General features: G+C 36.1%; 1 protein-coding gene across 12 annotated transcripts in view; it reads left to right on the forward strand.

The window, feature by feature from the left end:
• LOC125657510 (mitogen-activated protein kinase kinase kinase kinase 4-like) overlaps window positions 1-6,386 on the forward strand; it is a 79,509-nt gene extending 73,123 nt beyond the window's left edge. For all 12 annotated transcript variants that reach the window (XM_056150319.1, XM_056150326.1, XM_056150327.1 and 9 more), the window contains 4 exons: window positions 1,566-1,644; window positions 2,502-2,582; window positions 3,221-3,360; window positions 4,477-6,386. In XM_056150319.1, the coding sequence (XP_056006294.1) occupies window positions 1,566-1,644; window positions 2,502-2,582; window positions 3,221-3,360; window positions 4,477-4,560 (384 nt within the window). In that variant the 3' untranslated portion in view covers window positions 4,561-6,386. The remainder of the gene's footprint in view (window positions 1-1,565; window positions 1,645-2,501; window positions 2,583-3,220; window positions 3,361-4,476) is intronic.
• Window positions 6,387-12,099: the final 5,713 nt, after the last annotated feature.

Raw genomic sequence — 12,099 nt, forward strand, 5'->3', positions numbered from 1 at the left:
TCACTAGTCACTAAAACATGTACATTAATAGTCAATAAGTCATGCATAAGTACATCACTATGTTGTGTGTCAGTACATTAGTAGTTATGTGTGGAAGTACATTACTAATCACTAAGACACATACATGTACATTAACAATCACCAATATACCTGTACATTACTAGATACTTGTCTTAGTCACATCAGGACTGAAGTTTCCAGTGTATTAGATGTAGAAATACAGCTATACAGCTAAATCCATGGCATATAACAAAAAATAGGATATAGGAATATAAGCAACTTTTGGGTGAAATTACTTATGCTTACTATTTAGTTGCTTTGAAATTTTTTGCATGCATGTTAATTTGAAAAATGTCATTTTGCAACTTTTTTTTTTGGGTTGAGAATGATGTAAACTTGACTAATAGGTTTGAGAATATTTTTAAATAAAAAGTTTATAAATGAAATTGAAAGTATATAATAAAAAGGTAATAGACTATGTATGGGAAAATATGACGACCTCATTTTTTGTTATGGATGAACCTTGCAAGCTAGATCCGTCTACGCGCCAAAAAACTTGGTCGTCATATTTTCCCATACAAAGTCTATAACCTATAATTATTGACTGGGAATTGCGAGAGAAATGACAGTAGAATGTGAATATAAACGAATTTCAATTTTGAAATGCACAAGGGTACGGAGTGGATTGCTTCTGACTGGCATATTTTTGATGTGTGTTAGTGCTTCGTGAAAAGTATGCTAGTTTGAAGCATTGCAGTTCATACCCTCATGTATTTTCGGAAACGAATTATATTTATTATGATCGATTTCAAATTTTTATGACACACAAACAGGCAATATTAAATTTGTCTGCACATGGTTCTGTTATAATAGCACAATTATTTTTGATTTCTTACATATTGTAATTTTGTACGCAGTACGTACACAATTTAGCAGGTCCTGGTGGTAACCATTCCTGATGTGTACATTAGTTGAGTGTATGAATAGAGAACTTCCTGGTTTGAGTTTTAGAGCACTATGTATGAAATCATGTATTTCCTGCCAATTTGGATCAATTTGTTTTATCTTCCTTTTAAAATCATGAAATAAAAATTTTGTTATTCTGCACAGTGATAATCTTTCATTGGAGTTTCGTCTCTGCTCCACTTATTCTTAGTATTATGTTGTGAATATCAAGCTGACCCTGATCCCAAATATTGTACCTGTGTACTTTTGTACACCGTACACTAATTATACTAGTTCTTCCAATGTGAAATAAAGCAGCATGTTTTAGGTGGGCGTGATCTATCTGTACTGAGTATATTACTGATTAAGATACAGTGAACGGGTTATGTGCATCGGTGCAGGCCCAGGGGTTTAGAAATTCTGTTGTGAAAAAAATTCAAGTTAACACTGGCAAAAACTTGTCAACAAGTGTATAGAAGAATGACACTTTATATGTGTGTCACATGGTGTGTTGGAAACTTTATGTTGGTTGTTGCAATGTTTCTATTTTAATGATCATAGTGAAATAGTAAAGTTTCCTGTAATATCTAATGCTTTAATGGTTTTGCATCATTTTTCAGACTCAAGCTCCCATCCTGCCTCATACCATTGTGATTTTACCAGACACCAATGGCATGGAGCTCCTGTGCTGTTACGACAGTAAGTTGTTCCGTGTTATTAGTGTACATCACCCACTGTGGAAAGTTAACCTTTATCCAATATTGATTAAAATACATACAGCTCTACCTGTGAACTTTGACAACTGTTTCATGTTTATACACTATTATGTCAAACATTGTGAGACTGAGATAGGGCAATAAACATTTTTTATATTCAGCACATGAAAATCTCCTTAAATGTCTGACTTAAGGAAGATATGGATTAAAAGTGGAAGATATGTACATTAATGTTTTGAAATTGAAAAATTTCAAATTTTACTTTTTTTAGTTTTTAAAAATGCAGTTTTAGTAGAAAGTAATTTGAAGAATAGAAATTCAAACCTTTGCTGGACTCAAACCTGCGATCTGCAGATCAGCAGTCGACACATTGACCGACTGAGCTACTCACTAGGCAATCAAATTCAAAAGGAATGTACAAATATTGCTGATGCTTATATTTTCATTCATGTTTTAAAAGGAAGTTGGCCATTATGACAATGTAGTATACCTCCTGAAGTCATATTCTGATATTAAACATTATGTAGAATTTGGATTGCAGAATTAAATTGTTGGTAATGAAAATAAAGAGAACAGCCCAAAGATCAGCATTCTATCTAGTTTTTATCAGCTCCAGAATTTCACTTAAATTTCAACAAGCCCGTGTATCCTTAAAATAAAAAAAAATAAAGGATTGGCCAAGATGTTATTGCCATTTTTTAAAGTGTCTTAAATTTTAAAAAGGGGCTGTCAGATCTTGACTACAGAATGTTTTTGTGTGTCAGTTAAGCACTATGTTGTGAGTTGTTTTCAATTTTGTATGTGTCACGATGCTGAATCATTTTCGTTTTGTTGTTTTAGATGAGGGAGTGTATGTCAACTCCAGTGGACGAGTCACAAAAAACGTCATTTTACAATGGGGAGAAATGCCAACATCTGTCGGTAGGTGGCGCTGTGTGAGAAAAACTGTTTCTATGTATAGACAATCATCCTACATACAGCTGTGATTCAAAAGTGCTGAAAGTCCTGAACCGCACTGTGTGAATTCTCTGCTTATTGCATGTAGAGTGATGATATATCTGGTAATTTGTGGTATATATATCAAAAACTGAATAATCAGCTCTGCATGTAGTTCCTCTTTGGTTAGGTATATGAATAATGTCTCACTTCGGGTTTGATCTCGGACCCTTGTGAGGTCTTGGCCCATATCCTTTTACAAGTTTTGTCAAAATTCAGTCAGATACACACAAATGAAGACTTGAATGAGATTTACAATTCTCTGTATCAATTTTGTCTGCAGCTGATTTTGCACACATGGCTGAAACTTACCAGTAGGGCTAGAGTCTTAACACAGACTTGTGGTTGATGCATGTATTTGTATTGGAAAAGGGAATTCCCACTGGTTTGCTGTAATCGAAATAAAGATCCCACTGGTCTATAGATTTTAATTTTATATTTATATGTCACTGGTTTATAAATTTTAATGTTGTATTTGTATGTCACTGGTCTATAAATTTTAATGTCATCTGTATATGTCACTGGTCTATAGATTTTAATTTTGTATGAATACGTCATTTCAGCTTACATCAGCACTGGTCAGATAATGGGCTGGGGAAATAAAGCCATAGAAATCCGAGCTGCTGAGACCGGACATCTAGATGGAGTGTTCATGCACAAGAAAGCCCAGAAACTCAAATTTCTCTGTGAGAGAAATGACAAAGTGAGTATATTAGTAAAAGTGGTGAAAAATCTTTTCTCCACTGGGACTCGAACCCAAGGAGGTGTAGCTAAACGTGTATAAGGTGTTGTGGAAAGAAAATTTCACGGATATGACTCCACTGGTAATACACAGTCATTTCTATTTTTCTCACACAATCTTTGAATATCTGTATACTGAAATCACATTTTTATTCACAAGAACATTATTTACACGCAATTTCGTAAGACTAACCATTCTTAATAAAAGGAGGAATAGCACACCTGAGAAATTTGATTTTGATGAAAAGTGGAGGATATGTACAATAATATTTTGAAATTGAAAACTTTCAAATTAATTTTATTCAGTTAAAAAATGCAGCCGTAATAGAAAGTGATCAGAATTTTTTAAAACCCCTGCTGGACTCTACAGATCAGCAGTTGACACTTTAACCAACTGAATTACCAAATTAGGCAATTAGATTTAAAAGGAATATGCAAATATTGCTGATATTTATATTTTCATTCATGATTTATCGCAATTCACCTTTGAATTAGAACGCTGTACCCGATATAGTATTGCGTTGTGTGACGACACAATTGAATGAGACGATTGAACAGTTTGAATGACATGTTTGATGTAATATAACAAAAGTTTTCATTGGCCGATTACAGCCCGCCCACTTTCTTGAGTGGATTCAGGTGATCAGATAAGATGGACAGACTAGAAAATTACTAGCTGGAGAACTGTCGCTCTCGGAAAAAATATTGTGACGAAACAGAGAGCTACAGATCCACCTCTTATAAAACCCTTCAATTTACGAGGCACAAAAAGCTGCGCGCGGTTGAGGCCTGATATCGGTGTATTCTTGTGTTTCTGTCTCATAAATTCAATATAAAAAAAAATTTAACATATTTTCCTACTATACTTGTGTCCAAACATACCTTCAAATATTCATTAAAGCCACACACGACCCGAAAACTCGCAGCTTCAAATGTGTTGCGAAATGAAAGTGATCTACTGTATGGTTGAAATCCATTGTCCAACTGTCTTTGTTTAATTAGGATAAAAATAGAAAAAATCTTATTGCAAAAAATGAGTGCTTACTCAGTATATTTATTGTTCTTTTTTTATTTGAAGGTCTTCTTTTCGTCGATGAGGTCTGGTTCTAGCTGCCAGATTTACTTCATGACTCTGAACAAACCAGGACTGGCTAACTGGTGAAAAGAATTAATTACCATGGAGATATTTTAACTTCTCAGGGTATTTTGTGAAGAAATACACCAATGAGACTTGTGCTGTGGTTACCATGCCAACAATACAGCATGTTGAAGAACAACAAGAGAGTAACCATGGACATTTTATATGAAAATGGAACTTCTTGAAACTATGTGTAGATCTGAAAATGTGCAGCTATATTTACTGTGCATTGTCTTTTGAATACATTTCGTTTGTCTCTTCATTCCAGAAAGAGAGAAGACAAGGTTTCTCTAGCCCTCCTATAACATGTGCTCTGTAAGAATATGTATATTTTGAAGTTTACTTGATAAGAAATGATAATACTCAAACAAGTGCTAAATTATTTTCCTCTGCCACGTGTATAGCATTCTGTTAGGGTTGAAATCCTGAACAGAATGTTTTTGCTTGTCTGAGCCAGTTGCTTCAGAGAGCTACCTAGATCAAAGTTTGCCCATTGTTTTTATTTTCCCCATTCTGATTACCTGTCTGTAACGTGGACAAATGTACACCGAACAATCCACAGCTACTTCAGATTTTTTTCGGGTGAGCTTTGTGTGGCTGTGGCCCGTGGGTCTATTTTTGTGGAATCCCATGACTTTGACTGCATCAAACAATGGAGAGGTTCAGCATACAATCATATACAATTACATGCAACTGTACATTATTTAGGCCTGACTAGAGAGTTAGCTTCAATGGATCAGAACCACTGTGTACAATTATAAGTGCAAATTACTTTGGTCTAATGAGATCAGGCTGGATGGGTACATGTTGAAGGGTTTGGTCACTCATTTCGTTCACTTCTTTCTCAAGTTGCTGAAGCATAGTAGTTTCATAGATGATAATATACATTGACTGTACATTTCAAGACAAAGAGATCCTTTCATGTACATAAATTTATTTCATTAACGATGCAAAAGAAATATTGAAAAGATGCAAGTTAGTATGTTTTGTACTATGCTACTAGCAAATTGTGAACAACACCCATGTTCTTGTACCAGTTCATATGCTTTATCTCTCTAATACATTCAGGAAGGACTTAAATGAAAGCATTTTTTATGTTGGTTTTATGTCTTAGGAAACACCCCATTCTAGTCAGTGTCTGGATTTTTTTAAAGGTGTGACTTGTTGAAGATGTCAGAATATATGACTTATTTTTACTTTTTGTGGTGAATCACTACCATTCTGTGATACTGAGGACTAAGTTGTGTAGATACTGTATATATATATAGTTTGTAGAAAAAAATTATCCAATGTCATGTCAATGTGTAGATTGTCTTTAATTGTCACTGTATTTATTCTGTTCGAAATTCTATTTTTTAATTAGTAAATGTTAATTTAATGAAATCCAATAACTTGTGAAAATGATTATAATGATGTCCAAGAAGTGTCGATGGAAACATAAATATCTTATTCAAAATTATAAATGAATAAGTAGTTCAAAATCATGATTTTGAGAATTTGTTAGGAGGAATATTTTTTGAGTCATTTATTATTTTTTCCAAAAAATTAAAGAGGGTGGGTCGTTGTTGATTTTCACCTTTACATTAACATTGAGTAGAAATCATGGCCATCAAGCTGAACATGAAAGTTTCTTCTCAGAGGAAAAAGACTGACATCATTTTCGTGTCGGTGACAGTCGCTGCCTGGAAATGGCACTAAATTAAATTTGTAAATCGTGTATGCCTTGTATAATGGTGGGTTTGAGTGTGATCAGTATTAGGATGTGTCTCAGTGAGATTGTATATTCATTTGTCAAGCTTAGAAACAAGTGCAATTTTGATACTGAAAATAAATGCATCTGCAATTTAAAATTCTGTTAACTTTTTGTTCAAAGGTTTTTTTTCTTAGGTCACCTGATTCAATCAATGCTGTCTGATTTGTCCTTTGTTTTACATTGGTCATAAACTTGTGAACAATTTTAGTTTCTATCTAGAATGGCTGAACTAATTCCATTCAATTTATATGGGTCCTAGGAGACAAATTGTGAATTGAATGGTCTCTGTCTCCACTGGGTCTGAGAGGTGTGGTCAAAACCATCAAAATTAATTTTAATCTTCAAAAATCCTTAACTACTGGGCATAAAGCAGTCAAACTATTTATGAACAATGAGCTCTCTACCAAAACAACCCCCCGGGTGGAGCTAAGTTGAACAATTTTGAAAATGCATTTTATCTTTGGGAAAATCTTTTTATACATCTGGATGTAAAACTTATACAGTACCAATTTTGATGCATCAGATGTGCATTTCAACAAATAATGTCTCTTCAGTGATGCTCAAGCCGAAATTTTGGAAATTCGAAATAACAATAAACTTGTATGAACTAAAAGGAAAACTAGAGTGCCAAAATCTGGAACCAAATTCGTCCAAGGATAAGAGCCATGCACAAGGGAGATAATCATTAATTTTGAAAGGAATTTCTAAATTTTATCTCGGCAAGTAAATATACATCTGCATTTTCAAGCTAGTAACGAAGTACTTAGCTACTGGGCTGTAGAGACCCTCAGGGACTAACAATCCACCAGCAGAGGCCTCGACCCAGGGGTCGTAATATCAAGGAGGCTGAAAAGGTTGGTGTGATTAAAATGTGCATTGAGCCCTCTACCAAAACTGAAATCCATGATCACTGGATTCTAGGTTCAGGCCCTTGGCTGTAAGTGTGTTGGTCATATATTGAGAATGCATTATATCTTAGAAAATCTTTTTCTTTGCTTCAGGACATCAAGCAGTCAAATAATGTTGATGTGATTATACTGAGCTGAAACAAAACTGAAATTCATGACGCTGGGTTCAGGGTGGAGCTTCTTGTAAGTTTAGCATTGTATCTTTGAAAATCTTTTTCTTCTGGACATCAAGTAAGCAAAATGTTTGCATAAACATATTGAGCCTTCAACCAAAACTGAAATTCATGACCCCTGCGTTCAGCCCTTAGGATGAGACTAAGTTGGTCATCTATTGAAAACGCATATAAATCTTTACTTCTGGACATCAAGAATCCAAACTGTTGACATGATTATAATTAGCCCTATACCAAAAAAGATGCTGGGAGTTTCTCGTGGACAATATCTGCATAGTCTTCAGTGATTAGGTCTTCTAGCAGTCTGTTGGAGTTCCTATGGGCATGAATTGTGCTCCTTTATTTGTTGACTTGTTTTTTTATGAGGCAAAATTTATTCAAAAGCTTCTGTATGATATGAAAAAAAAAATCTTGTGGCCTTCAACTCAACATTTAAATATATCGACAATGTTATATCTATGCAATACTCATTTTCATCCATGTGTTAAATCAGTATATCCTTGTGAACTAGAAATGAGAGACACCAAAGAGTCTTCCATATCTGCCTCATATTTGGATATCTTATTGAACATAGATGTTAATGGCAAACGAACCACCAACTTTATGACAAACAGGACTTGAATCAATTCCATCATCAATTTCACTTATTATGTAGCAGTTTCATTATCACCTGCTTATGGTGTTTATGTCTCTCAACTGATTCAGTACATGAGAGCATGGTCTGTGTATGATTAATTTTATCGAACAAGCCTCTGACAAAAAAGTTAATATTACAAGAGTCTCAACAGCCTCGTGTAAAGTCGGTATTTCACAATTTTATGATCTAATTTACAAATACATGTTCCGGCTGTCTTTATGTCGAATGCTGTCTGATGTATTTCGCGCCAATTTTTAGGCCTTTCTTTACATACTGATTTTGACAGCAGATTAATATGTTTACTTGGTTAAGATATAGAGCTCACGGCAGGTGTGACCGGTCAACAGGGAATATTTACTCCTACTAGGCACTAGTACCTGATCCATATTCGAGGGTGCGTGTTTGCCCTACTCTCAATTTTGTATCCTTAACTTTATAGGATTTTTTAGATTGATAACTGTTCATTATCTTCACTTTTTCAGCCACATTTTGTACTTCTTTGAGAAAGGCTTGGTTTCTGATTTGAATAGAATGCCATTGTTATCCATATGATAGCAAAGCCATACCAGTAAAATGTATCTCCATCGATGGAAACTGTTTATACCCCCACGAAACGAAGTCGCGGATCTCCCGAGGGTATGCTGTTTATTACCCGTCCGTCAGCCCCTTTCTGGTCAGTGCAACACCTCTGAGACTGCTCAACAGAATTTCGTGAAACTTTGTAGTTTTAAAATAAGGACACACTGTTTAGATGTGCATTTCCAAGGAAATTCTGATTCAATAATTTTTCCGGGAGTTATGTCCCTTTTGAACTTAGAATTTCGAGCCCATCTGTCCTATCATAGCAGTACCATTCCTTATGTGAGACATCGTTAGGCAATGTTGGAGTGTGGGGTATATGAGCTTGTACACATTTTCCTTCATTGCATTTCTGGCTGATGCTCTAGTCATTTGAACAATCAAATGGACTGCGTCACCCCCTGTTAACGTTATTGTACAACCTCGAAATCGTGAAGTGTCTGAAAGTAGCTGAAGAAAATGCTTTGTGTTTTCGGAATTGCTCAGAAACAAATTAATTTTGGATATGGAAGGATGGTTTTCATTGAAGATGATTTAAGTGTCGATGATGTCTTTTGTGCGTCTGCTGTGGGTTTGGATCTTCGACGGTGAAAGGTCCACTGTCATATCTATCAAATACAATTATGGCAGATTTATCATATTACTTGCAGATATGGTCGGCATACACTTGAGCTGTTTTTACCAAGTGTAAATCCAGGGCCGTAAATTAACCTTCAATTTGGAGGAGGCAGGAAATTAGGCGGGGGTCTGGGGGCCGCCCAGGCCCCCAGACGCTGAGCACATTTTGTGCACACTGAACACGTTTCGTGCAAAATCCTTGATTCTAGGGCCTTCTAAGATGTTACTTGACTAACTCATTCTAAAAGAAAGATTTGGAATGCTTTTTAAGGGAGGTATCATGTTCTTAGTTATTGGAAACAACATAAATTCTAATGAACTTTAAATTTTAATTTTTTTTGGCTCAAAAGTTGGAGGAGGCAGCTGCCTCCTCCGCCTCCATGTAATTTACGGCCCTGAAATCCCTTGATCCATGAAATATGATGCAGCAATGACTCTCCGTAGAAGACGAACTGGACATCTTTCATCTGCTGAGCAACTGCCAAAAGTCCGAACTGCATCAGCAAAATTAACCTGTAGTTCCCGCATTACCCCGTTGGTATCAAACAGAGGTGGTGAATAATTGCTAAGTTCGTATGAAAATATGTTCAACACATCCTCGGTGAAAGATCTTGTTGCTGTAATTAGTCTTTGGAAATACATCTGTGGATACAAAGTGCTGTCATACCAACTGACGTCGTTCTTTGAACACTGATTTTGATTGATTGGTTGTATCTTATTTAACGTCTCACTCGAGAATTTTTTCACCCATATGGAGACGTTACGAAGACCGGTGAAGGGCTTTGCTCGGCACTTACAGCCATTGAGCAGTGAGGGTTCTTTAGGGTGTCACACCTACTGTGACACGTTTTTAAGGTCATCTCCAAGGACCCGTGACATTCACACCTAATCCAGAGCGTTTGGCGATGGAACTATCACTACCTATTTTAACGACTTAGGTCTGTCGAGGCCGGGATTCGGGGCGAACACTCTAATCTCTAGACCACCACGACGGTTCTACTGATTTTGAATACGGATTACTCCCTTTACCTGATCAAGATAGAAGACTCGCGGCGGTGTGACCGGTCGACAGGGGATGCTTACTCCTCGACACCTGATCCCACCTCTGGTATGTCCAGGGTTCCGTGTCTGCCTTACTCTTAATTTTGTATTCTTTGTGGGGGTTATGGAATGATCACTATAATCGTGATTTTCACCTTTCCATCTGTGGACTGATATGCATATCTCTTGTACTTGTACTTTGATTTTTCACTTCTCGTTAGGGGCTTTGAAAGACAATCGGAAGCATTGATTTTTGAATTATTTTCTGTCCGACATCTTCAGCTTGGTGTTCATCGGCTTTTTTTTATGATTTCGCCCCTGTTTCAATATTTCTTCAAATGGGATATTCAATGAATGGATTTTCTTTCCGCACAGAAACAGCAAAGCTATTGTCAAGTTTCTGTTTCCCTTTCCTGCCCAGATTTGGAGCATTATTCATGCCGACCACTCATGCATTATTGCAACTTTTCGAAATCTTGCATTGCAGTTTTTACGTTGGAACATACCGTATGTAGGCATAAATAAGCGTTATTGTGTTCTCGTGTTTATTCTTCTGGTCAATCCTCCACTTGTTTTCACGCTTGTCCAGGTCCGCCCATTATCTATTACTTCGACTCACAACGTGGTGACGTTAACAGGATTTTAGAAAGAAATCTGGATGATCCTCCTCTAGTGTCTGAATTTGTTGTAGAGGATTGTGTAAGTAGATTACAATGTCCTGTTGTCGCACAAATCCAAGAAAAAACGGTAACATTTCCTTTACGACATCTAATAGACCGCCGCGGTGGTCTAGAGGTAGAGCGTACGCCTCGCATGCGGGAGGTCGAGGTTCGAATCCCGGCCGCGACAGACCTAAGTCATTAAAACAGGTAGTGACACGCTCGCCATCAGGTGTGAATGTCACGGGTCCTTGGAGATGACCTTAAGATGGATGGGACATCCATGTTACAGTAGGTCCTCAGTTATCAGTTAAGCAGAATAGTTAATGCTTTCAACAGTTCAATTAATGCGCGCAAAAATTCAGAATTGAAGATACCACTGGTTATCCTGTCGCATCAAAAGCTACCAGGGTTCATTTCTCCTAGCCACTATCTCCCTCTGGAACTCCTTGCCACAGTATATATCGTGGATGCCGATCCACTTGTTGAGACCTCCATTTTTACGAAGCGCCAAATTAACATAAACCCAACTAATTGAAGATATCTTCAATTATTTGAAGATATCATCAATTCATTTGATGCGCGCAACAATTTAATTAAAGATCTCTTCAAATAATTAATGAATCTCCAATTCTGGATTATTGTGCGCATTAATTGAATTGATGATACCATTAATTCTTCAGCTGATTTGATGCACGTTTTAGTTGAATTAATGTTCTCTTCACATTAATTAATGAGATCAACAATTGAATTGATGCGCTCTACAATTCAATTGAAGAGAGCAATAATTGATATAATGCGCGGATTAAATCAATTGATGAGAGCAATAATAACATATCCGCAATTGAATTAATGATATCTTTAATTAGGCCTATATAGTTGCTCTCTCTAAAAGAATTACTGCTCTCTTCAAATGAATTAAAGATAATATTAATTCAATTGAAGAGAGCAATAATTGAATTAATGCGCGCATTAAATCAATTATTGCTCTCATCAAATGAATTAATGCGCGCATCAATTCAATTATTACTCTCATCAATTGATTTAATGCGCGCATTATATCAATGATTGCTCTCTTCAATTGAATTGTAGCGCGCATCAATTAAATTGTTGATATCATTAATTCATTTGAAGAGATCATTAATTCAATTAAAGCGCGCATCAATTCAGCTGAAGAATTAATGCTATCATCAAT

The sequence above is a fragment of the Ostrea edulis genome, chromosome 9 (genome assembly GCF_947568905.1).
Source record: "Ostrea edulis chromosome 9, xbOstEdul1.1, whole genome shotgun sequence".
Taxonomy (NCBI): Eukaryota; Metazoa; Mollusca; class Bivalvia; order Ostreida; family Ostreidae; genus Ostrea; species Ostrea edulis.